The sequence below is a fragment of the Bubalus bubalis genome, chromosome 9 (assembly GCF_019923935.1).
Source record: "Bubalus bubalis isolate 160015118507 breed Murrah chromosome 9, NDDB_SH_1, whole genome shotgun sequence".
In the NCBI taxonomy this organism is placed as follows: domain Eukaryota; kingdom Metazoa; phylum Chordata; class Mammalia; order Artiodactyla; family Bovidae; genus Bubalus; species Bubalus bubalis.
In genome coordinates this window covers 51,290,057-51,316,179 of record NC_059165.1, presented here as the reverse complement: position 1 = coordinate 51,316,179, position 26,123 = coordinate 51,290,057, and the positions used below count along the sequence as shown (strand labels likewise).

At 42.8% G+C, this 26,123-nt stretch overlaps 2 protein-coding genes and 1 long non-coding RNA gene across 11 annotated transcripts in view; 1 reads left to right on the top strand and 2 right to left on the bottom strand.

The window, feature by feature from the left end:
• The window catches only part of FBXO38 (F-box protein 38), a 65,544-nt gene extending 58,131 nt beyond the window's left edge, over positions 1-7,413 (top strand). For all 8 annotated transcript variants that reach the window (XM_025292455.3, XM_006052692.4, XM_006052691.4 and 5 more), the window contains 6 exons: positions 192-294; positions 2,069-2,235; positions 3,589-3,734; positions 4,852-4,955; positions 5,764-5,877; positions 6,560-7,413. In XM_025292455.3, the coding sequence (XP_025148240.1) occupies positions 192-294; positions 2,069-2,235; positions 3,589-3,734; positions 4,852-4,955; positions 5,764-5,877; positions 6,560-6,738 (813 nt within the window). In that variant the 3' untranslated portion in view covers positions 6,739-7,413. The remainder of the gene's footprint in view (positions 1-191; positions 295-2,068; positions 2,236-3,588; positions 3,735-4,851; positions 4,956-5,763; positions 5,878-6,559) is intronic.
• Positions 3-13,095, bottom strand: LOC123335045. Its single transcript, XR_006553317.2, has 3 exons — positions 12,209-13,095; positions 2,486-2,597; positions 3-67 (listed from the first exon to the last, which is right to left on the bottom strand). It is a non-coding gene; the product is annotated as an uncharacterized LOC123335045 (long non-coding RNA).
• Positions 13,096-15,018: 1,923 nt separating this feature from the next.
• HTR4 (5-hydroxytryptamine receptor 4) overlaps positions 15,019-26,123 on the bottom strand; it is a 192,446-nt gene continuing 181,341 nt past the window's right edge. The window contains exon 7 of one of the 2 annotated variants that reach the window (XM_025292463.3): positions 15,019-16,047. In XM_025292463.3, the coding sequence (XP_025148248.1) occupies positions 15,963-16,047 (85 nt within the window). In that variant the 3' untranslated portion in view covers positions 15,019-15,962. The remainder of the gene's footprint in view (positions 16,048-26,123) is intronic. The other variant, XM_006052687.4, reaches the window with a different exon arrangement.

Here is a 26,123-nt window from a genome sequence, read left to right as displayed (position 1 = left end):
CAGTCCTGCCAAGTTCCTGAATAACGTAAAGGAACTAAAGTTTCCGTCTTTACATATTTTCTTTGCCCTAAAGAGAAGAGATTGATAGTAGTTGCTTCTCAACTGTGCCAGTGAAAACATTCAAGTTTTGTTTTTTTAAAGAAAAAGTACATACTCTAGAAGGTACATCTTTTAAATTTTTTTCCTTGTAGGTCCTTGTATTAAAATCCAAAAATCTTGTTGGAGTCACTATGACCAACTGTGGAATCACAGATCTAGTGCTGAAAGACTGTCCCAAGATGATGTTCATCCATGGTATGTACTTAGGCCCATGTCATACTACAGCATCTGACTGAGCTTAAAGGATTAAAGTCTTATAAATACTATAATAACATTACTGTATTGCTTTTTCAAAAGAATCAGTTAGATTTTTCTAATTCTGTCCTCATTCTGTAGTTCTCAACTCTGTAGTATTTGCAAGGGGTCATGTGTGGAGACTTAGTTTATCTTTTAATATAGACTCTCCTCCAGTTTCCTCCTCAAGATAATTGCAACTTGATCCAACAGAGGTTAAGTCAACAGCATTTTTGGGCTTTGGAGTCAAGTAGGCCTCACCTTGAATCCTTCTTTGCTATTTTCTAGCTGTGGTGTTGGACATGTCTTTACGTGTGTGTTTACAGAGGGAGTGGTGACTGGGCCTTAAGTGCTTGACTGCTCTGGATGTGATACCATCAATCATAACCTCAGTTCGTGGCACATCACCCTTAGTCCAGGCCCTACTTTTCTTTCCAGTCCCATCTGTCCCTCACTGCCAGTCCCATTGGCTCCCATTACCTCTGGTTGTGTATTTAATATAGATCCTTCCAGTACATTTCTCATGTCTTTTTAATATACATATTTATCTCTGAGCAAATAAGTGAGTTATTAAAAGTTTAAAATTTTTAAATTGAAAATGTATGAGTTAAAAGCTTCAGATACATAGTATGCCTCATGCATTATCTGTTTATTTTTCCATTATACTCAAAATTGTTTTTGATACTATCCATGTAAAATCATTAAGAACTGACTTGTTTCTTGCTTTGTGCAGCTTATGTGTTCTGCATTGATTTTTTTCTGTCTGTAAAATGTACATAATTATACTCACTTTATAAAGCATTTGCTAAGGTTTAATGGAGTGATTGATACATGCTTACATATATGTATATGATATGTGAGATAAAAAAAAAAAAAAAAAGGGGGGGTATTTTTTTCTGAAATTGGTATCTTACTGTAGTTAAATGTGTCACATTTACTTTTCTCTATAACCTCACATTTGTATGTTAAATGGGAAGAATATTTAATTATGTTTCAGAGCAGCACTTTAAGTAGTACTTTCTGCAGTGATGGAATATTCTGTATCTCTGTTGTTTTATATGTAACGACTGGCTACTTGTGACTTTTGAACATTTGAACTGTGACTAGTGTCTGAAGAACTAAATTGTTTTATTACATTTTAGTTAATTTAAATTTAAATAGCTCCAGGTATCTAGTGACTACCATACTGGACTGTACAACTTTAGACCAAAGTATCCAAATATTTCTGAGTTTTTGTTTTTTTTTTTTTTTTAAAGGTTCTGGTTTTATACTGTGATAAGAAGTGAAATCAACACTGCTTATTCCCTATGGGCAAATGAAAGATAACATGTGAACCATTACCCATAAAGTTGTATAGGTCAATAGTTGCTATCATTCATCCTCTTCAATAAACATTTTCTAAACAGTTCCTGTATTTAGGCAAGTCATTCTCTGAGACTTGAATTTCTTATCAGTAACATCTTAGATAGGAAAAGGTACCTTCACCTCCCTTCTAGCATGAGGGTGACAGTCCTCCTTTGAATGGGACAGAATCGTATTTTCAAGTCATTTTGATGACAGTCACTTGTCCTGTATAATAATACTTGGCCTGTGTTAAATATGTTTTTATCTGCAGTATTTTATGCTAATGAAAGATGTGCCAGTCCTCCAAAGAGGATTCCAAATAGGCTATATTCGTTGCTCTGTTATTTTGTATAAATTATTTGTAGATCTTACCTTTGTTTTCATTTTGTAGCTACAAGATGCAGGGTACTGAAACATTTAAAAGTAGAAAATGCACCAATCGTAAACCGATTTGATTATGCACAGTGCAAGAAACTGAATATGGATCAGGTACTAGACCAGATACTAAGGATGCCTCCTGAGAGAAACCGTATCATATACCTACGCCCCATGCAGCAGGTAACGAGGTCTGCTTCTTTTTGGTGATGACATATTGCACTCATCCTTTTTTTAGTCTTCAGCCTTTTTAAAATTGGCTTTTATTCATTTGCTGAATCCACAGTAATGTTTCTTTGGATTCTCCAATTTTTTAACCAACCTAGACTATCTTGCAGTTTTCTGCATCAATGCTTCTCTAATAGATCATTGTGAGACTTTTAGCAAGTTATATGATGAAGAGAGTTGTTTTTCAACAAGTTTTTATACTTACTAAAAGTTGCCTGTGATAAACAGCAGACTCTGGTTTCAGACTTCCTGGTTCCAGTTCTGGTTCACTGATCTGTAGCAGATTGCTTGACTTCTGTGTTTTAGTTTCTTCATCTCTAAAATTAGAATAATAAAAACCTGCAGTTACTGTAATGGTTAAATTAATACATGTTAAGTGCTAGCACAGTTTCTGGCATATACCAAGCAATCAAATGATAGTTGCTGTTATTACCATTATCATTATTAAGAGTAAACATTTTATAGTATCCATATGAGATGATGGCTGTTAGCTGAACCTTTTGTGGTAAAATTTCACAATGTATATATTACTAAATCATCGTGCTATATACCTTAAGTGTATACAGTGATGTGTGTCAATTATTTCTCAGTAAAACTGAGGGAAAAAGAGTAGCATTGCATGTAAAACTGCTTGATGTCAAAAGAACGTTTAAAGGAAATAGTAACCTTTAAACAATCAGTGTTTTCAGTCAGTGTTTGAACCTGGCCTGAAAAGAGTCATTTCAGTACACAGATTACTTGTGGAGTGTTTATAATTTGCTGGGGCTGAAAAATACCCAGGTCATCATCCTTCCCTTGAGAAATTTGCCTTTCCACGAAGGAGGTAGACATGGATGTCATTAAGATGGCAAAGTGGGATTTCATAAGTATACTAGGGATGCAGTGTGAACAAAAGCTACAAGGAAGCAAGGAAATGTGTTCTGCCTTTAGGAATGGACAGTAGTCCAGTTAGAATGAGGTGTATGGTTCTACACTCACAGTTCTATAATATATTGTCTTTAAACCTCTAAAGGACATACTCAGAAGTGAATTGCTGGGATCAGTTACCTAAATCCAGATTCTCTGGTTTACAATGTGCGTTTATACAACAGTGAGATGTAAATTGTTGAGCTTGCTAGACAGATGAATTTGCTTAGCCTTATTCCTAGCATGGCAAGTTGTGTTCAGGGCAGAATGTGACTATTTGATTTTCAAATCAGCCAAAGATTCAAAAACTGAGGTCCCAAGGAAAGATTGTTCAAGCCGAGGAGATAGATTGCTAAGGCATTCTCTTCCTTGGTTCCAAATCCTCTCTGGTATTTTCCACAGGTGGACACACTAACATTGGAGCAGAAGCTGTTTAGTGGTCCCTACCCTTATCATATCTGTATTATCCATGAATTCAGTAACCCTCCCAATGTCCGGAACAAGGTGCGCATTCGCAGCTGGATGGACACGATAGCAAACATTAACCAGTAAGTAATCTGCAGCCCTGACAGCCTTCTGTATCATTCCGAGGAGCAAGGACACCCAGAAACAAATCCTAATTGTTTTTTATTTTAAATGATTTCATCCAGGCTTTTCAGGCACTGACACACGTGAAATATGTGAAAAAAATGAGGGAAATAAGACTTAAAACTGAAATGCATACATGTGTTTGTAACTTTTTATTTTCAAACTTAAAAACCACAAGAACAGGCTGTGCATGTACCTTTAGTTTCACGCCTTTAGCCTACAGCATGTTTGGTTGGTTGTGGTGGTTTAGTCGCTAAGTAGTGTCCGACTCTTGAGACCCCGTGGACTGTAGCCTGCCAGGCTCCTCTGTCCATGGGATTCTCCAGGCAAGACTACTGGAGTGGGTTGCCATTTCCTTCTCCAGGGGATCTTCCTGACCCAGGTGTCAAACCCAGGTCTCCTGCATTGTAGGCAGACTCTTTAACAACTGAGCTATAAGGGAAGCCCCACATGTTTAAAAGAGGTCAAATTAAAGATCTTAAAAAACTTGCGTTTAAAAACAAAAAAAATTATTTATTTTCGGCTCCACTAGGTCTTTGTTGCTGTGCATGGGCTTTCTCTAGTTGCAGTGAGCAGGGGCTACTCTTCACTGTGGTGCACAGCCTTCTTATTAGGGTGGCTTCTTTCGCTCTGGAGCACGGGCTCCAGAGCACGTTGGCTCCAGTAGTTGGGGCCCACCGGCTTAGTTGCCTTATGGTATGTGGAATCTTCTTGGAACAGGGATTGAACCCATGTCTTCTGCATTAGCAGATGGATTCTTAACCACTGGACTGCCAACCCACTCCAGTATTCTTGCCTGGAAAATCCTACAGACAGAGGAGCCTGATGGGTTACTGTCCATGGGGTAGCAAACAGACACAACTTAGCAGCTTAGCGTGGACCACCAGGGAAGTCCAAAACTGTGATGTTTATATCATCAGAATATATCCATCGGTCTTTATGCATTTGTTATTTTAATATTTTGTTTGAGATCTTCATTAGAATCGAGGCAAGACACATTTTGACATTTTCTTTCTAACTTATATCCCAACTTTTTTTTCAGTTTTATAATTTTTTAATTTTTCTTGTTGCCTCCAGAGAGCTCATTAAGTATGAATTCTTCCCTGAAGCCACACGAAGTGAAGATGACTTAAAGAAGTACCCTAAGTATCCCTGGGGTAGAGAAATCTATACTTTAGAAGGTGAGCACTTGTTTATAAATGGTTGGAAAGCTAAATAGCTGTTAACTAACTAGATGGAGAGACATGTCTTAGGGAAGATAGGAGTAGGAGCCTTACAGTTTGTCAAAGTAATGGGAATATTAAATATCTGCAGGTAGCAGGGATGAGATAAATATTGCTCTCCCTGTATGAGTCTGCCATCTCTAAAATAATCAACAGTATTGAAACAAAAAGTAAAAGAAATTGAAACTTGATACAGCTTGAGTTGCAGTGACTTGAGGGAACCTGTGTTAGCCTCTTTATTTGTGTATAAACACGTATGCTGCTGCTACTGCTGCTAAGTCGCTTCAGTCGTGTCCGACTCTCTGCGACCCCAGAGACGGCAGCCAACCAGGCTCCCCCGTCCCTGGGATTCTCCAGGCAAGAACACTGGAGTGGGTTGCCATTTCCTTCTCCAAGGCAGGAAAGTGAAAGTGAAGTCGCTCAGTCGTGTCCGACCCTCAGCGACCCCATGGACTGTAGCCTTCCAGGCTCCTCCGTCCGTCGGATTTTCCAGGCAAGAGTACTGGAGTGGGGTGCCATTGCCTTCTCCAATAAACATGTATACACACACAAGCCTCAGTTTCTCTCCCTTTATAAACACGTATACACACACATAAAGGGAGAGAACTGAGGCTTAATGAAAGCCAAGGATGATCAAAATCACATGACCAAGTAGTAGCAGAGCTAGAATTGGAATCCATAGCTCTGGTGCTGCTTTTGAAATGCATAGCATTTGGCCCTATCCTTACTTCCCCACCAGTAGCACTGTTGATCTGTCTTCTTCTAGGTGTTGTGGACGGAGCACCGTATTCCATGATTTCAGACTTCCCTTGGTTGAGATCACTACGGGCAGCAGAACCTAACAGCTTTGCCAGATACGATTTTGAGGATGATGAAGAAAGTAATTATGACCTGACTTGATTTTTATTCTCTAGTTTGAGAGCTAGATCCTGAGTATTTTGTTTGCGTTACAAGCAGTGCAGCTTTTAATCACTTCCCACATAAACGTTTTTGCTTTTTATTATTATTTGGTTCTCCCCTTGCTCAAAAAACAGAATAGCTCTAAATGCATACAGTAGGGAATCATTGACTTAATTAGGGATATGTAGGAAGGAGCCCTTCAGACAGATTTTCCTGCCTAGTTTTGTTTTTTTTTTTTTTTTTAACCTAAATGTTGATGATCTTGTTACTCTATTAAAGAATTGGTCAATTATATTGTTTCAAAATTGTTCCACTTATACTAATTATTCTGTTAATTATGAACTGCTGCTTGTTGGGTAGCTTGTGGGAACTTAACAGTTTAGGTGTAGATTTTAAGAGGAAGTAGATTTCATAAACTAAATGTACATATATATGACTTACATCTCTGGTGCATTTTCTCCTTGGGCCTTTAATCATATGCACTCTTTTTGGCATCAAAAATAGTATTATAACCACACTGATGGGAACCTGTTCAATGAGCTAAACATACATCAGTACACTGCATGAGAGTATACAGGCATATCTCATGGACCAGCTTAATCAGAGTAGCTTCCCAAATGATTTTGATAATCTTGTTTCCCCTTTGCTTTCTACTTTCCAAGGCACCATCTATGCTCCTCGAAGGAAAGGGCAGCTGTCTGCAGACATCTGTATGGAAACAATAGGAGAGGAAATTTCAGAGATGCGTCAGATGAAGAAGGGTGTGTTTCAGCGAGTAGTGGCGATCTTTATCCACTATTGTGACGTCAATGGAGAGCCTGTTGAAGATGACTACATTTAACTGGCCCTCTTCTCTCTAGCTGTCCTGGGAGTGCTGCTGGGGCCGTCCAGCTGCCAACAAGCCCCACAGAGACTTGGGGGTGTTCAGTTGGGAGGCCCGGGCTCATTTTGGTGTATAGAAAATGTATCAGGAACATTGAAGTTGTATACAAAGATTTGTACATAGAGGAGATATACAAAGATACTTCCTAAGTACCAGCTTTATATCATATGTTTATACAATTTAATTTAAAAGTTCATTTTAATGAAGGCAGGTAATTGGAAAGAGTTCATTTTGTTCATTTTTCCAGACTTAGTTCATAAAGTATCAATTTTTGGCTGAGCCCCCATTTACTATATTCTTAATAATCACTGTCATCCCCTTAAATCTGTGCCTTTTTCTTCTCGAGCGAAGCTGTTTGAGTAAATCTGTTGAAGAGTCTTTTTGTCTTGTGCTCTTTTGTGTTTATTAAAACTCCAGCTAAACCTTATAGTCATATGTTTCTGTACAAAGTTGTGGTTCTTTTTTCTCTTGGTATTATAGTTGCCGTATTTCTTAAAATGAAGTTAAAAAAAGACTTATGAGTTTGAGGGGGAAATGGAAAAGTTTCCAAAGCATTTCTAGTTATTTATTTCCATATTCAGTTGTGTATATGCTTTATCTTGAATATAAAAATAAAAGTTTATTAAAAATGTTTTTCTTGCCTTGGAACTGAATCGCTCATTTTAAAGAAGAGGAGCAAATACTACACAGCAAAGAAATATGTAGAGTTGTGTCTAAGTAACATTTTAGTGTAATCCAATTTCTGATCACTTTTTTAAAAGTTCTGTGGCTGCAAAATGTTGAACTCACAGACCTCTTTTTGATAGAACACTGAGAGCAGCAGAATTTCCCCAGATGCCTTGTCTTCGGGAAATATCCTTTCTCGAGAGAAATTTACCTGATACACAGCAGTGATAAATGCAGTATCACAGTGTCCAGGATGAAGGCAAAAAAAGCTTTAGAGCAACACCTGCATTTGGGTGCTGGCTTTGCCAGTTTCTAGCTGAGTAACCGCAACAAACTACACAAACTGAAGGTCTGTGGGAATATTTTATAATCTCTTTCCAAATAGAATATGTAATTACAGTCTGTATGAGGTGTTAAGTGTCCAACCCCTTCATTTACAGGGGATTAATTGAAGCCTAGAGGGAAAATGGCTTCCCATGGTCAGGGGCGGATTAAGGTCAAGCTGGACAAGAATTCTAGTGTCTGATTCCTACCAGGCTGCCTCTGTCTTCATCATTAATACTTAAAGAAAGACAAGGTGTTGGCAAGTATTTACTAACACTGTTAAATCAGTTTCTTAAGACTGTAATTAAATTTGCCTATTTATATTACAAGAATGGTGCCGCATTCAGTCATCTCTTCATTACCTTGTTTTTAACTCATCTACCTCTCTTCTAAGAGTGTATTCCACTCTCCAGGTGAGACCTGTGACCACTAAAAGGTGGGAAACAAATTACAGGACGTTCTAGAGATTTCAGAGTAATACAGAGCCCCCAACTCAGCCAAGACTCATCTAAACCTGTTTTTTCACTGTGACCATAACATGTGTATGTGTATGTTAGTTTCTCAGGCATTTCCAACTCTGCAACCATCTTGACTGTAGCCTGCCAGGCTCCTCTGTCCATGGAATTTCTCCAGGCAACAATACCGGAGTGGGTAGCATTCTCTTCTCTAGGGGATCTTCCTGACCCAGGGATCGAACCCAGGTCTCCTACATTGTAGGCGAATTCTTTTACTATCTGAGCCACCAGTGAAAGTTGCTCAGTCGTGTCTTGACTCTTTGCAACCCCATGGTCTATACAGTCCATTGAATTCTCCAGGCCAGAATACTGAATGGGTAGCCTTTCCCTTCTCCAGGGGATCTTCCAAACCCAGGAATCAAACCCAGGTCTCCCGCATTGTGGGTGGATTCTTGACCAGCTGAGCCACAAGGGAAGCCCCAAGAGCCACCAGGGAAGCATAAACAACCAAATCTAAGTAATGCTTTTGGCTTAAAACTTAACATTCAGAAAACTTAAGATCATGGCATCTGGTCCCATCACTTCATGGCAAATAGATGGGGAAACAATGGAAACAGTGACAGACTTTATTTTGGGGGGCTCCAAAATCACAGCAGATGGTGACTGAAACCATGAAATTATAAGACACTTGCTCCTTGGAAGAAAAGTTACGACCAACCTAGACAGCATATTGAAACGCAGAGACATTACTTTGCCAACAAATGTTCATCTAGTCAAAGCTTTGGTTTTTCCAGTAGTCATGTATGGATGTGAGATTTGGAGTATAAAGAATAGCTGAGTGCTGAAGAATTAATGCTTGTGAATTGTGGCGTTGGAGAAGACTCTTGAGAGTGCCTTGGACTGCAAGATCCAACCAGTCCTTCCTAAAGGAAATCAGTCCTGAATATTCATTAGAAGGATTGATGCTGAAGCTGAAACTCCAATATTCTGGCCACCTGATGGAATGAACTGACTCATTTGCGAAGACCCTGATGCTAGGAAAGACTGAAGGCGGGAGGAGAAGGTTCGACAGAAGATGAGACAGTTGGATGGCATCACCGACTCAGTGGACATGAGTTGGAATAAGCTCCGGAGGCTGGTGATGGACAGGGAAGCCTGGCGTGCTGCAATCCATGGGGTCACAAGGAATTGGACACGACTGAGGGACTGAAGTAAAATGCTTAGATTTAAAGCCACTAGAGGCCGCTGCTCTCTAACTTTTTGTTGGTTTACTGTGTCTCAATGTCTCACCTGATCCACTCTTAGAACAAGCAGATGTACAGCAGGGAGCACTTAAATCATTCAAGATCCCCAGACTGGAACAACTGAAAAACAAAACTTGGAAGATGCCTACCATTGAAGGCAAATTGTCCGTAGAATGAAAGGCTGGACAGTGAGTGCCCTAAAGCAGCTGTCAGCACACTTTTTCTGTTCAGGGCAGAGAGTACATATTTTAGGTTCAACTATGACAGCCACTCTGGTGGCTCAGTGGTAAAGAGCTAGCCTGCTAATGCAGGATACCTGGGTTCAATCCCTGGGTTGGGAAGATCCCCTGGAGAAGGAAATGGCAACCCACTCCAGTGTTCTAGCCTGGAGATCCCATGGACAGGATCCTGGCAGGCTACAATCCACGGGGTTGCAAAGAGTCAGACACGACTTAGCAACTGAACGACAAACAAAAATGACAACCACTCAGTTTTGCTGTTGTGTGAAAACAGCCATAGAGGAAACCTCAAGGAATGGGCATGGCTGTGTTACAATACAACTTTATTTTTGGAAACAAATCTGAATTTCACATAATTTTCACAAAAGTGCCACAAAATATCTTGTTTTCCAATCACTTTAAAAAGTAAAAACCAGTCTTGGTTTGCAGACTGGAGGATTTGGTCCCTAAGTTCTTTGCCCGTACCTACCTGCAATAGCGGAGTTGCCTGTTGGTCCATTCAGTTGTGTGTAACCAGCTCTTGGTGCAGTGTCTGGCAGCTATTTTAAAGACCTTAAGAAATGTTTCATGGATAGATTACTGAATTAATGTCACTTTTAGAGAATCAGGCCAGATGTGTGAGTCCTAACAATCTCCAAATAATAGCTGATGCCACAATTCTAAGGAACTTCATATTGGAATCAAAAAACTCAGGCTCATATTCTGACTCCATCAGATGACTGCTGGGTGCTGTGGCTGGTCAAAACCCTTAGATTGGAGCCTCAGTTTCCTCGTGTAGAAAGGACTAACACCCATGCCACACGGCAGTTGTGAAGATCCAATGAGAGCTTTCAGTAAACTGGACAATGTGATGCAAGTGGAAGTAATGCTTCCACCATTATCCCCTTTATTGTGAAAGGATTATCTTTTTTTTTTTTTTTAACCTAATCATACTACAACCTTCTGTTCCTTAGGCCGGATCCCAGGATGATAAGAAGCAGAGATAGAACTGGTGAGGCCATTATGAGGAAGCAATGATACCAAGAGGGTATCCCTAGTGACTCAGTGTCTCCACCTGCCAATGCAGGAGACACAGGTTTGACCCCTGGGTTGGAAAGATCCCCTGGAGGAGGAAGTGGTAACCCACTCCAGTATTCTTGTCTGCGAAAATCCCACAGGCAGAGGAGCCTGGCAGGCTACAGGCCATGGGGTCATAAAAGAGTTTGATGCGACTTAGTGACTAAACAATAACAATGATACGATGAAAACATTTTTAAAATGTTTTACCAAGTGCTGACCATATATATCCTTATACCAACACTTTAAAATATGTATGATCATTAGTTCCCTACTTACTGCTGGGGAAACTAGTGTTTAATAGGTTTAATATCTTGCTTACAAACAGACTGCTAAGAAGTGATGGAAGCAATCTGACTCTAAAGCCCATGCAACTTAGCAAAGTGGCTTAGTTCCTCAAAGGGAAGGAGACCACACGAGGCCCATCTGAGACAGCCCCATCCCCAGCCTCCACCCCCGCCCAGGGAAGCTGCCTATCAGAGTTCCTGCTGCCACTTAAACCTGAAACAATTTCTTGACCTTCATATGTTAGCACAGCCCCAGAAGAATAGAGGCTGCTGATTTTCTGATGCAGGCCTCAAACACCCCACTCAGATGTGAGATGCAGTAAGAACATAAACAACACTGCAAACTAGACAATGTCTATCGTATGAGATACACACCGCAACTCAAAGAATGAGGAATCACGTATTGCTGTGACATGAAGCTATACCTTAGCAAAGGTAAGTTGCAGTTATACACTGCATCATCTTATTTATATATAACAACAAACCAAAACCATGCATTTGTATATGTACATTTTGACACATATAAATACACACAATATGTTCTTAAATTATATAAGCCAGATGAGGAGGGCAGTAACTTCTTGGGAGGGGAGTGGAACTGAGTTGGTATCAAGTGGTATTTTGTGGTATCTTTATTATTTGATTATTTTTACTTATTAGATTTTTATTATTTTATTATTATTAGATGGGGATGGCATGCATAAATACGTTATCTGTACAACCCATCATTTATGTAGTCTTAAACATAATTTGCATATTTAGAAATAAATGTTAAGAAGAGGAGGAAGAAAGCACTCAGCTAGGATGGAGTGACCTGGCATATTTTCAGCCCCCATTTCTGCCCCATTTATATGCTTATGCTGTGTTCTTGGGCAAATCAATTTCCGTGACAAAGTCTGCTTCCTTTTCTAGAAAATGAATCCCTTTCCCCAAGCTACTAGGAGAGGCTCAGAGATCCCGCTGTGAAAGTGCGGAGAAGCTGTAAAGGGCCTGCAGTGCTGAGCTTACGGGACAAATGGGAACCTGTCTGCGTGGTGTTTCAGGTTCCAGCTAGAAATGGGAGGAAGTCAAACTGCCTGCCACTGGGGCCACTCCCGCTGTGGGGCCACCCCTGCTGATGGTCAGGAACAAAAGACTAATCTCTTTGGCTCACACACCTGATCCCCAAGGTCCGTTGCTGGTTATTCAGTGACTCCCGGCTGTTGAATACTGAGAAGACTGAGACATCAGTAGGGAAAGGCCTTTCCTTCTGATTAATCTTCAGTCTGAATCCCTGCAATGTTTAAAGATGGAAATTGAGGCTCAGAAAGTGAACGGGAGCAGAAGATACAGCAAGTGCATGGCAGAGTTTCACTCTGGAGTAGACATGTCCCTAGCTGCTCTCCAGGCCCCAGGCCTACAGGGAGGGACACTCTCAGGCATCATAGGACAGGGGCCAGCCTTGGCTTGCTCACGGCTCTGTCCTGGAACAGGGCTCAACATGGGGACGTGGAGTCAGTCAGTCCCAATAAGGGACTGTGTCGCACACATGTAGGGCCATGGGGTTTAGAGTCAGACTGACTGCCAGCATTCCCACTCCAGACCCACAGTTCCCAGGTCTGTCACCGTGGACTAGTCACCAGACCTCCCAGTGGAGGTGTGCTCATCTGGAAAGCAGGGCAAAATCTGGTACTTATCTTGTAAGGACTTTATGAGGGTTATAGATGATCCATGTAAAGCACTCACCACAGTGCCTAGCAGAAAGGAGCTCATTAGATGTTCCTTCTCTTATTATTGATACATTATATTATTATTATTATTATTACTTTATTATTACCTAAGACATGTTCTGGGGTGAGCTGAAAAAGAAATGGAAAGAAGAAACCTAATCTGAACCTAGTATAACAGTTAAGCAGAAAGTATAAGCAGTTTCACTTCCCTTCTATGTTGCCAAACTGTAGGAATGCAGCTTGATAGAACACCAAAGAGAAAACCGGATAGACAACAAGGCACCAAGAAGACATTATTTTGCTTCTTACTTGAAGACAATAACGAAGGAATTTAGTTATAGCCACTCCCCAGGAGCCCACCCCCTTTCCCTCCCTCATCCACCCCATGCCTACGCCCCAACCCCCAGCTAGACAGCAATTTGCTACAGCACAGAGCAAGTTAGCAGCATGAAGAGGAAACGGTGAGATGAAAGGTGAAGTCTCAGAAAGGATTTTTTTGCAGACACATACTTGAGTGTTAACTGAAGTTGGCGTTTTATCATTTTTGCTTCCTAGCTGCTGATCATAAGCTGGATGGGGAGTGTCAGGGCCTCTACCTGGACAGCCCTGTGGGCTGGAGAGTCAAGGTGCAGAGCAGCACAGGTGAACCCCCTTTATCCCAAGCATGGGGCAGTCTGACTGTCAAGGCTAATCTGGCAGATGTGGCTGGGGTCGTGTGCCCTCCTCCCTGGGAGCATCCCTTAATGATGTTGCAGGTTTTCTGGAAAAGGATGACCTCAGAGAAGACAGCAAAATACCTCTTCCTTGAAAACTCCAGTTCTTCTCCTTCTGACTCTTCCACACACACACCATATTACCTAGATCCCCAGAAGCCAGAGATTTAAGTAATACCATGCCAGCAGCTGTCCAGATAGAGCAAGTCTGCTTCTGTTTTGTGAGGCTTCAATGTGAGCATTTGGTGTATCACCCACATCTTCCCAGCCCTCCTCCAAAGAGACAGCAAAAGATGCTTGTGAGACTCTCTCTGCAAAAGGGACCATCTTCCTGACAATGGCAAGGGCTCCTGTTCCTGCAGTTGCTGTTCTTTCCCTGACCCGGGGTGCATGTGACCTCTACAGACCCCACTCATGGGCTGGCCCACATAAGCATATCCAGAGAGTCCAGAAGATACGGACCCGTGACATGGTAGGGTCTCATTTTCCCATCTATGTTGTAATCTTTGGATCCCTGATGAGTTCAAGTTGCCACTTAATATGGGAGACCACCACTGAGAAATAATATTTTGCATAAGCAGATATGCTTGCTATGCTCCTGGGAAAAGAAACATTTCATAGGGAAGAAATCCTACTGTATTTGTGTATGCATGTATCACATATGTATTATATAGTAGAAATTATTTACCTTGGGAGGCATTAAAGTGTACCAGCTGCCTCAAAGCTAGGATTGTCTTAGTCTTTCCCTAAGAAGTCCTTTATCCTTTGAGGAGAACAAAGACCACATTTAGATAGCATGTGGAAAAGTCTGGACTCCCAAATTCACTTATTTCTGCCTTTTCCATGAAAAAGTGAAAATAAAGGACGTGCAGTTCTGAGAAGGCATATTAACCCTCAGCACAGGGAGGTTCCCATCAACAGGGTGACTGTTCAGCCTAGTTTATGTGAGATTGAAAAGTTTCCTAGAATGTGGGGCTTTGGGTGCTAAAACCAGGGTGTAGTTCACCCAGGTCTTATGTTGCATCTGACCACCCTCCCCCAATCTGATGGGTCCTTCCCTTGTGGATGAAACGGCTGATAAGGAGGCAACTGTGTCTTCTGGGATCACTCAGGAAGGAAAGTGGGGACAACAGACAGTTAAAAGGGCAAGGGGAACTGGTGAGGTTAAAAACTTCTGGCGCTTCTTTATCTTTAGTTCACATTCTATACACTCCCAACTACCCGCCACGTTGCCCCTTCCCTAGGCGTCCCCATAAGGACCAGCAGTGAACACTCTCAGTAGGGTTTTTATCAGCAACCAAAAGAGAAGCAACTGAAAAACCACAGAGTCTCCAGCTGAGGGAATAATTCAGCCCAACGTAAAGTCATTTGGTGTTGGCTTTGACATCAGGGAAGCATCTCCTTAGGAGCTTGGAGGAAATGGGATACCTAAAAAGATGTAGAAAATGGTAGCCCAGGAACTTCACGGGAAGGAGGCCAATGAAGTGTCCCAAGAAAGTAAGCCCCTAAGAGGGGCTTATAGGAGCAACTGAGTTTCCCTCCCAAAATCTGAATTGTAGGACAATTCTCAGTCAACATTCTTGGTAAAGGTGTAAGTCCTTTTCCCACTGTCATGGAAGGGGAGTGAATCAAGATTTATTTCCAATGACTTCACAGTAAGTCTGCCAATGAGAAAATATCTTTAAACACACACACATATACATACACACATCAGACCAGCTGTAAAGAGGCCTTTTGACAATGGATCCAAACCAAAACCTAAGCACAGTTTCCAAAGTGTATCCCCAAGGGAAAAAAAAAAAAGAAAGAAAAATGTTCATGTCTATGAACCAATAAACACTGATGCTTCACTTAAGAAAATTCAGTGCTTCTGGACAGACATCTTGGCACTGACATCAACCTACTTTCTTTGTGAGAGCCTTGATTAATTCACCCACCAATGCACATCCAGAAGAAGATGGCCAGAATGGAATTGTTGAGTTCAGAGAGAAGACTTTAAAAGGTGGATAGGTGGCAGATCATGGTCTTCCAATATTTAAGAGCTCTCAGTGGAAGAAGGGGGCCAATTGCTTGGTCCCAGATGCAAACTACAACAGAGACAAATTTGTGTCCCAACAAAGGGAAGAGCTTCCTTATAACTAAATCTTCTCTGCAATAGAAGGAGCTGTGTTAGGAGGGAGTGAGCTCCTGTCCCTGGAGATTTACAAGCAGAGACTGACCAGCCTCCAGGATGCAATAGAGGACGCCGCTTCTGTGTTGGCTGGGAGCCTGCATCTGATGGCACCTGAAGCCTCTTCTCAGCTCTGAGGTCCTCCATGCTCTGCCCTTGGGTCCTGTCCAACCCGGTCACCCACATGCCTTCCCTGGGCCCTCGGCCCCATGGCCCCATGCCTCACAGGTGGTGATGAGGGTCAGGAGAAATGCCAGGGTGTCCTGTTCATGCAGACATGAATGGGAATGAATGGCTTAGTTGTGAGCCATGTCCTCAATCAGAAGCATGATTCCAGGGATTCTGGGTCATTGTGTATGGGCAATTTCTCGAGTTCCTGGTGTCCACTGTGCAGAACTGTGTACCTAAGGAGGAAAAAAAGAAGGCTTGAGAATCTGACAGGCATTCTTCAAGTGTACCAAAGAGAGCATTCCCGTCACTCTTGACGTCCTTTCCCTGCACGCTTCTGAGAGCTTGGTGAGGTGGGGCTGGGCAAGGGCTGGCACTTCAGCAAGAGGGAAGAGCATCTGAAGTGCTCCTTTTAACTGAAGTCCAGGAGGAAAGGACAGGTCCAGGGTTATATAGAGTGAGGGTAGAACTGGCATTGGTACTCAGATTTCTTTCCCTGCAACAAAACCTGGAGTTCTCGTGTTATTCATCAAAATGGACCCTATGTACCACTTCAAGCAGTGTCTATTATAAATATCTTAGCAGGGGTGGTTCTGGGTTCAGCAATACCCTAGTTCTGAACCGAGATTCATAAACCACTCAGAGCCTGAAAGACAATGTAGCTATACTTTTTAGTTGGATTTCTTCTGGTGACATTGGGGACAGTAACTCAATTAGATAGATCCAACAGCAAGTTGACTCTAAGCATCAGAGTGAACTTTACTATTTGACAACTGTTTATTATTTTTCTGCAGTATCACACACTTGCACTCAATATGTTAATTGCATTTAAATCAGTCTCAGTCACAAGTGGGTCTTATCATCAGTAATCCAGTTTACAGCATCTGGCAGTGATTCTTTTGACATTTCTACAGTTTAGAAGGGCTATTACCTCTCATTCTCACAGCCAGTGTCAAGTCCATTCAGTAAAATAAACACACACAAGTTACTTGGCATCATATGTTGACAGCCAACTTGGTGGTGGTTTCTCAAGATTTATACTGATGCTTTCCTTTGAATTATATTAATTTACTGTTGACTTGTGTTGACTGGTTGGTATATAGCAGGTACCGTACTAAACTCTCTCCACTCTATATAATCTGCACAACAACCCCATGAAATAAGATTATGTCTATTTTTCATTTAAGCCAAATTACACATAGCCTCAGTGACTTGCCCAAAGGAGTACAAGTAATATGTGAAGATATAACCTATCAGACCTGGTCTATTTGAAGCCAGCACCCACGTGCTTAACTGGTTCACACACAAGTCATGGACCAGCTATAAATTTAGAATATTGAGTCTCAACAGAAACAATCTGGAGGCACTTTTGCTTGTCATGGCAGGGGTGATGCTAATGGTATCTAGTGGGTAGAGATCAAAAATGCTGCTAAATATTGTTCAGTACACAGCATCTACTCCCACAACAAAGAATTAACTGGCCCAAAATGTCCATGGCGCCCTGATCTAGAATAAAATGTCCTCCTAGCTGGACAGAAGCAGGTGTTAGCTGAGGAACACAAGATGAAGGGCATGAGTCTGCTCGGTGACAGAACTGTGCAGATGGCGCTAACGGAGAGGCGAGCAGCAGAGCTATGACCTGAAGAGCCACAAGCGCCTGCTAGGTGAGTGCTGAGGAGAAACACGAAGTGGAAAGAGTTATAGAGAGGGTTGGACCACACAGTCTTCATGAGGGTGGCCAGGACAGGTCCCAGTGAGATATGTGAGTAAAGGCTTTAGGGTGGTCAGCATTCCAGCTATAGAGTCCTAATCTCTCTGCCTCAACACCACTCTTCTAAGCTTGGCTTTGTGGTTCTGCAAATCAAATGCTGGCTTGCGAGCTGGCTCCTCCCATGCTCCTCCAGCAGAGGGCTGGAGGCCTGGATGGAAGAGAAGAGCCTCACTCCTCCTGCGAGCTTCCCACCTACTCCTGCTTCTCGTGAGCATCACCCACCCATGCTTCCTCAGCAGCAGCGCTGCCTTGCAGCAGCAGCAGAAAGTCTTGTTTAGTCTTTTCAACTTTTACATAACCAGCTTCATAACAGCCCCTCAGAGATAGTGCCTCCTTTTCCTCAGAGGTCCAAGTTTCTGCTCTGTGGAATCTAAGTTTCTACGTTTTTTTTTTTTTGGGGGGGGGGGTGGTGGGTGGGGAGGTGGTTACTCCTTTTGTTCTCTCAGCCCTAGAGGGAGCAGTTGCTTCTTACAGTTGCTACCTATTAAAATATTGTTTAAATAGCTGGTGTGGTTTCTGTCTTCTGACTAAATTCTATGAAATATAATGAAGAATGGAGACAGGTGCATATCAGGGGAAAAACATTCCAGGTAGAGAGAACAGCAGGTTCAAAGGTCCTGAGGTTAGATTCTGTCTGGAAGGTCTGAAGAAAAGCAAAGATGCTGGGCACCAAGGCAGAAAGAGTGAGGGGAAGAGTGGAAGGAGTTGAGAGTTGACGTCAGTGAGGTATCTGGGGCCAGAGTGGAGGTGGGAGGGCCAGGGCTTGCAGATTCCTGTAAAGCTTTGACTTTTACTACATGTGAGAGGTTTGAGCAGCGCCCTGACATAATCTGAATGACTTCTTAGCTGGCTCTCTCTGGTTGCTTTATGGAGAGTATAGATGGAATGGAGTTGACATGAGCACAGGGATTCAGGGGGTTACAGCAATAATCTGAGTGAGAGAGTAGTTTGCTATAATACTTAATTCTACCAGAAGATCCAGCCTCTACAACTGTTCTCAGACTCTGTCATGTGCGCTGGTGTTTCCCTGGCCTTGTCTCACCAACTAGAGGCTGTGTTATGCAGCACAGTGATAAAAACTGTGACTTAGTTAGCAGACCTTTTCCCAAACCAGGCTCTACCACTTACCAGCTTTGTGATATTTAGCAAGTTATTCAATGTCACTATGCCTCATTTTCCTCCAGAGTGACAGAGACACCTCACAGTCCTGGTGTATGGATCAAATTACATCATGCATGAAAAACAGGAGCACAGAGTCTGACACAAAACAAAATCTCAAAATATTGAAGCTAAATTATTCTATTTACTTCTTTCCCTCAATACCTCATTTAGATGTGAGTATATAATAATGACAATAATTATATATGCACAGCATATATAATTTAGGCTTAAAAATATTTTCCTCCTTTATTTGCTTTACAGGCAAAACTTAAAAGAACTCAAGATACTGAAGGCTCCCAGATCTTGTTCTTTCTCCCTTATCAGAAACATGAGCTCTCATTTGGAAAGCATGGGCACCAAAGCAGCACTAATTGATTTTCCCACCCATGACTTCATAAGCAGCTTTTCAGGCCAGGCAAGGTAGGCAATAAGACCAACATTATATGGAGAAAAAAGTGAAACTTTGTGCATCCGAGTGAGTAATGAGCATTGTGGTAAGTGAGTGGCAGAGCCTGACCAGGACCACAGTCAGATGCCCACCTTTTCGCTCAAATTCACATCCATTGAGTCGGTGATGCTATCTAACCATCTCATCCTTTGTCGTCCCCTTCTCCTCCTGCCTTCAATCTTTCCCAGCATCAGGATCTTTTTCAATGAGTTGTCTCCTCGCATCAGGTGGCCAAAGTATTCGAGCTTCAGCATCAGTCCTTCCAATGAATATTCAGGGTTGATTTCCTTTAGGACTGACAGGTTTGATCTCCCTGCTGTCCAAGGGACCCTCAAGAATCTTCTCCAGCACTGCAGTTTGAAAGCCTCAATTCTTTGGCGCTCAGCCTTCATTATTGTCTAACTCTCACATGTATACATGACAACTGGAAAAATCATAGCTTTGACTATTCAGACCTTTGCTGGCAAAGTGATGTCTCTGCTTTATAAAACACTGTCTAGGTTTGTCATAGCTTTCCTTCCAAGGAGCAAGCGTCTCTTAATTTTGTGGCAGCAGTCATCATCCACAGTGGCTTTGGAACCCAAGTAGAAACTATACTAGGACATATTTTACAGATGAGAAAACTAAGACTCAAGAAGTCAAGCAATTTATTTAAGGCCACAGTGTCCATGACACCCACACTCTTAACCTCAAAACACATTCCCAAACCTTTGTCCTTTTCATGGCCAATAAGCCTTGCTCACTGGCAATCAATCAAGTCCACATGAAGAGGGTGTCCTGGTTGAGGCATCTTTTCGTATTTATATAAAAAGATATGCTGCCATGGAATCAGGCACACCTCCACAGCAGCCTTTAACATGTCTCTCCTGAGTATCTGTTTCTCGTGTGCTAATGAGTGAGTTGTTTAGGAATAACAAGTGAAGGCTCCAGAGTTGCGTGGAAAGGCAAAAGCTCCTATTATACATGGGCATGTTTCCTGTTACAACATTTGGATGGTCCTGTCACCATCGTGGGTGATACACCCAGAAAGGAGAGGCCAGTCTGAGATATCCTCAGTAGGACTCTAGCAGAGGGCGGTGTGTCTTACATGGTTGTCTGACGTGCAGAGGTTTCTCCAAATCTCATGAGACCTCTTTTTAATTTGGTATTTTCACTTTGATAATAAAAGTAACCTGAGCAGATTTGGGATGATATGGTAAGTTATCTTATGAATTCATACTGCTTTGTGAGCTCAGGGCCGCCTGATGTAGTGACAGTGACTGGCTTTGGGCAGCATTTCTCTAACGAGGACGCATGAAGGCACACGATACCGCAAAACAGCATTCAGACCCTGACTCTCCCATTTACTAGATGTGTTACCTGATCAAGTAGCTTAGATCTATCTACCTCACAGCTTTGTTGTGATAAAATCAACAACTGCAAAGACCTTCGCAAAAGGCTGGACATGCAGTGGGTGCAGAAATCTTCACTGGTAAGGAAACCAAGGTGCAAAAAATATGACACTCCCAGGGTCAGAGAAGTAGTTATGTATGAGGCAGTTAGGAACATAGGCTTTTGAGTCAGAGTGCCTAAGTTTAATCCTACCTCTAGCACTGACTAGCTCTGTGATTTACTCAAAATGTTCTGAGTCACTGTGGGCATTCAGTGAAATAACACACATAAAATGCTTATTAGAACAGTGCCAGTCAGCTGGTAAGGACTCCATAAGTGTTTATGAGAACTGTTGCTATTTGATGATAGAAGTAAGACCTGAACCCAGAACTTGATGGCTGATTTGCAGAAATCCATTCTTTAATAATAAATCAAATATTTGTTCACTTAGTCACTGATCATAGGGCTGAAGGAAACCTTCAAGATGGATTTACAGATAAAGAAACAGCCCCAGAGAGAGGTTGTTCTGAGTGACAAAAGTCTCCGGCTCAGTTTGGTGTAAGATTTGTTTGATGTAAGAGCTGCAATCTTGCAGCTGAGTTGTGGAGAGCAGACCCCAGATGTGTGAGTGTACCTGGACAGCTCTGAGTCCAGATGAAAAAACCCAACTGCTGTCTCCCAAGCAACAGGAAGGCAGGAGGCAGCTCCCTTCAAGCTGGATTGCTTTCCCTCTCTGCATTAATTTACTCAAACATGACTGAAGCTACATTAGTTTTGGTAATTACCTGAGTCTACAATTTATTCACTGAGCAATTAGCATCACACTTAGAGCAGCCTGGATGCAATAATTAGTCGCATGATAATAGCCCCCTCTGCCTGCCCAACTTAGCATTATAAGGAAATGATTAGACTTTATTACACATGCGGCCCTCCCCCTCATGGCAGTGCTCACCTGGGGGCACTTGCGAGAAGATGATTTAATTAAAAATGCAAGGTGCATGAGTTTAAAGAGATTCAACCCTAAGGCAAAGTTTCATGGAAGCCAGAGCACCATCACCTGGAAACAAAGATCTCATACTGGGTGCTTGTTTGACGTTCAGGGGAATATGAGATTTTAAAGTTCTTAGGTATTTATTCATTTGGCCACTTATTTGTTTAAAAACATATTGTGAGTGCTTACCACTGTGTTATGCCCGGAAGGTAACAGGGCAGTGAGGGAAAGCTACAGTCCCTGTCCTCAAGGAGCTCGCAGGGCAGTGTGGGAGACCCACAGCGAGACGGAAAATGGCCAGCCGGAGAAGAGTTACGGATGAGAGTACTTGGCGGTGCTGTGAGAACATGTCATAGGGGATATGGCCGAGGTGAGTGTGTCAGGGTAGCATGACTGAGGAGGTGAGGGAGATGAGAGCTGAAAGATGGGTAAGGGTAAAGAGGAGGAAGATGTTGGCTAAGGGCCAGCAAGAGTAGAGGACCACAGTCCTGAGGCAGGTGTGACCACAGAACAGGGTGCTCAGCAGTCTAGCAGGAGGGTGAAGGCCCAAGGCTCACCTTGCCAAAGGCCGTTTTGCTCATCCTCCGAGCAGTGGGAAGCTGGCCAAGGGACCGAGAATGGGCTCATGAGGACTTTATGATTTGGAAGACTATTCTAGCTGTGATGTGTAGAGTGGGAAGAGGTGGGCTTGCAGAGGGGGCCAGAGGCAAATCAGGAGTTATCTCAGCTTCCCATTGATTGTATAATAAATTACTATAAACTTACTGGCTCAAAAGAATGCAAATTTATTATCTTCCAGTTCTGGAAGTCAGAAGTTCAAAATGGGTGTCCGTGGGCTAAAGTCAAGGTTCTGAGTAGAGCTGCACTCTTTCTGGAGACCCCAGGACAGAACACCATTCCTCACCTTTTCCAGCATCTAGAGGCTGCCCTCATCCCCTGGTCCGTGGCCTCACTGCTCTGAACTCTGCTTCCACCATCACATCTCTTCCTCCGACCCTGATCCTTATAAGGATGCTTATGATTACAGAGGGCCCATCCAGATAATCCAGGAAAATCTCCTCCCTGTCTCACTACCATAGCTTAATCACATCCACAAAGTCCCTTAGCCATCTAAGGTAATAGATTCATCGGTTTTGAGGATTAGGATGTGAACCTCTTCGGACACTATTTTGCCTGTTCCAGGTGATTTTCTTTCTTTTCTTTTTTGGAAGATGGTATACACTGAAGCAACTTTGCACACGTGCACATGCTGATTTTAGGGGCTTCCCGGGTGATAAAGAATCCACCTGCCAATGCAGGAGACACAGGTTTTATCCCGGGGTCAGGAAGATCCCCTGGAGTACAAAATGGCAGCTCACTCCAGTTTTTTTTTGCCTGGAAAATTCCATGGACAGAGGCACCTGGCATGATACAGCCCATGGGGCCACAGAGTCTGACACGACTGAACAACTGAGCACAACAACATGCTGACTTCAGTTTAACATCGTTGTTATGCTTATGTTGGGGGAGTAGGCAGTGTGGACTGGCACTCTTTATTTTTAGTCTATTTCTTAATTTTTATTGTGGTATAGTTCATTTAAAATGTTGTGCTATTTCCAGGTGTCAGTAAAGTGAGTCTTTATACATATATATCACAGGTGATTTTTAAGGTGTCTAGAGATGTCAGACATCTGGTCCCATCACTTCATGGCAAATAGATGGGGAAACAATGGAAATAGTGAGAAACTTTATTTTGGGGGGCTCCAAAATCACTGCCATGAAATTAAAAGACTCTTGCTCCTTGGAAGAAAAGTTATGACCAACCTAGATAGCATATTAAAAAGCAGAGACATTACTTTGCCAACAAAGGTCTGTCAAGACAAAGCTATGGCTTTTCTAGTAGTCATGTATAGATGTGAGAGCTAGACTATAAAGAAAGCTGCTGCTGCTGCTAAGTCACTTCAGTCGTGTCCAACTCTGTGCGACCCTATAGACAGCAGCCCACCAGGCTCTGCCGTCCCTGGGATTCTCCAGGCAAGAACACTGGAGTGGGTTGCCATTTCCTTCTCCAATGCATGAAAGCGAAAAGTGAAAGTTAAGTCGCTCAGTCATGTCTGACTCTTAGCGACCCCATGGACTACAGCCTTCCAGGCTCCTCTGCCCATGGGATTTTCCAGGCAAGAGTACTGGAGTGGGTTGCCATTGCCTTCTCCATAAAGAAAGCTAAGCGCCTATAAAGAATTGATGCTTTTGAACTGTGGTGTTGGAGAAGACTTTTAGGAGTCCCTTGGACTGAAAGGAGATCCAACCAGTCAACCCTAAAGGAAATCAGTCCTGAATATTCATTGGAAAGACTGATCCTGAAGCTGAAACTCCAATACTTTGGCTACTTGATGGGAAGAACTGACTCATTTGAAAAGACTCTAATGCAGGGAAAGACTAAAGCAGGAGGAGAAGGGGACAACAGAGGATGAGATGGTTGGATGAGATATCAGTGACTCGGAGATTTGGGATGGTAGCAGTGGAGGTGTTGGGAAGTAGTCAGATTCAGGTTCTACCTTGAAGGTAGGGCTCACAGGACTGGTGGTGCACTGGACATGGGCAAGATGAGGGCTTTCAAGGTTTGGCATGGGCTAGGTGAAGGGTGGAGGCAGGAAAGAGCTTAGAGTGGCATCCTTAGTTTGTGGAATGCTGATTGTTCTAAAAGCATCCTACATGGTAGGGATGAGGTTGCTGGGAGATGAGGCTTAGAGGAAGTTGAGGCTCCATGACTGGGGGTAAGGAAGTTGGGCTGAATCTTGCTGTAAAGGAGAATGAAATGAATACAGGCTGCACTGTGGGAAATACCTGGGACAATGGGGACACTGAGACCAGTGTGCAGGCTCGTTCCTCAGGAAGAGACAAGACAGGTCATAAGAACACGTAGGAGCAGTAAGTGGGAGGAGAGAGAAGGACCTTGTAGAGAGCGGGGAGCAGGACACCCTCACTGGTCCCACTGATTGAGAAGAGTGGTCTGAATTTAGCCTGCAAACCTAATGGGATGCCAATGTCATTAATGATGGAGCTCTCAATCACCTGTGCTGAGACTTTTCTCCTCCAGGAGAAACACCTCCAAGTCCTTCAGGATTCCTCATAGACCAGGGTTCCTATTCTCCCTTGGCTCCCTGGTTGTTCCCCTCTGCACTAGCTTATTTCTGTAATTAGAAAACAGATATTCTTGCTAAGGAACCCTGGCCTCAGGTCCTCTCTTTGATTATCAGTGGAGCCGGGATTAAAGTCCACACCTATAATTCAGCTGTTTGTTTTTACACAGGAATTTATAACTACTCCAAAACAGGAAATGTTTCCTTTAACTGTGTTCCTCTCTTGGTCTCCCCACCCCATGCTATCACAGGCTCATGGTTTCTTACACGTGCTTCTTTACCACAGCACAGAGCTGTGGCCGTGGTCTCCAGCCATTTCTTCCATAATCTAAGGACCAGTCCCCACCCCTGCAGGAGGCTCTACCTCCTGGCCATGTGTTAGTCAGGAGGCTCTACCTCTTGGTCATGTGTTAGTCTTGCCATTTCCTTTTCAGGGGACCTTCCTGACCCAGGGATCGAACCTAGGTCTCCTGCATTGCAGGCAGATTCTTTACCATCTGAGCTATAGGGAAGTCCACCTCCAGGTCATAGCAGAATCCAAAGTTAACTCTGCTTCTATCTCCAGGAAATATGTGACTGGGGAACGTGGAGATATTATCATGGTCTTAGTGCTTGAACTGAGAATGGGAAGGGCTGCCTAGGGGAGCCAGGTTTGACTCATGTGTTCATAGAAGCAAAGAAAGGTGATCTAGAAAGAGAAAAGAATAAAGCTGACATTCAGTGAAAAATAGAAATAGATTATGGTCTCAGAGAGATGAAAAGAGGAACTTAATCCTTAAAAGCACCCATGTTCCTTATTTGTCACCAGGAAGGCCAGTGAGTTTGCTATTCTGGGGACCCATGAGACATCTCTTTTCAATAAATCTCCCTGTGTTTTTCTTCAGGAAGGGTAAATGGGTTTACAGTCTGTAGTAAACATTGTGAGCTATTTAAAGCAAAGTCTCACACATTCTTTTTTCTTTCTCACACAGCCTGTCTCTGAGCATAGGCAAAAATACCAGGTGCATTACAGCTAAAGGCTTGGCCTGTGATCATCTTCCGATTAACAAGACTTGAAGGTCTGCTGCTGCTGCTGCCAAGTCGCTTCAGTCGTGTCTGACTCTGTGCGACCCCATAGACAGCAGCCCACCAGGCTCCACCGTCCCTGGGATTCTCCAGGCAAGAACACTGGAGTGGGTTGCCATTTCCTTCTCCAAAGCAGGAAAGTGAAAAGTGAAAGGGAAGTCGCTCAGTCGTGTCCGACTCTTTTCGACCCCATGGACTGCAGCCTAACAGGCTCCTCCATCCATGGGATTTTCTAGGCAAGAGTACTGGAGTGGGGTGCCATTGCCGGGGATGGAAAATGTCTCCTCCTGAATAAAAGACAAGTAAAATAAGAGTCTACCTTATCGTCTAGCACTTGGTTATGATTATGTGAGGAAGATGCAATGTTTGGAACTGTTGCAGCT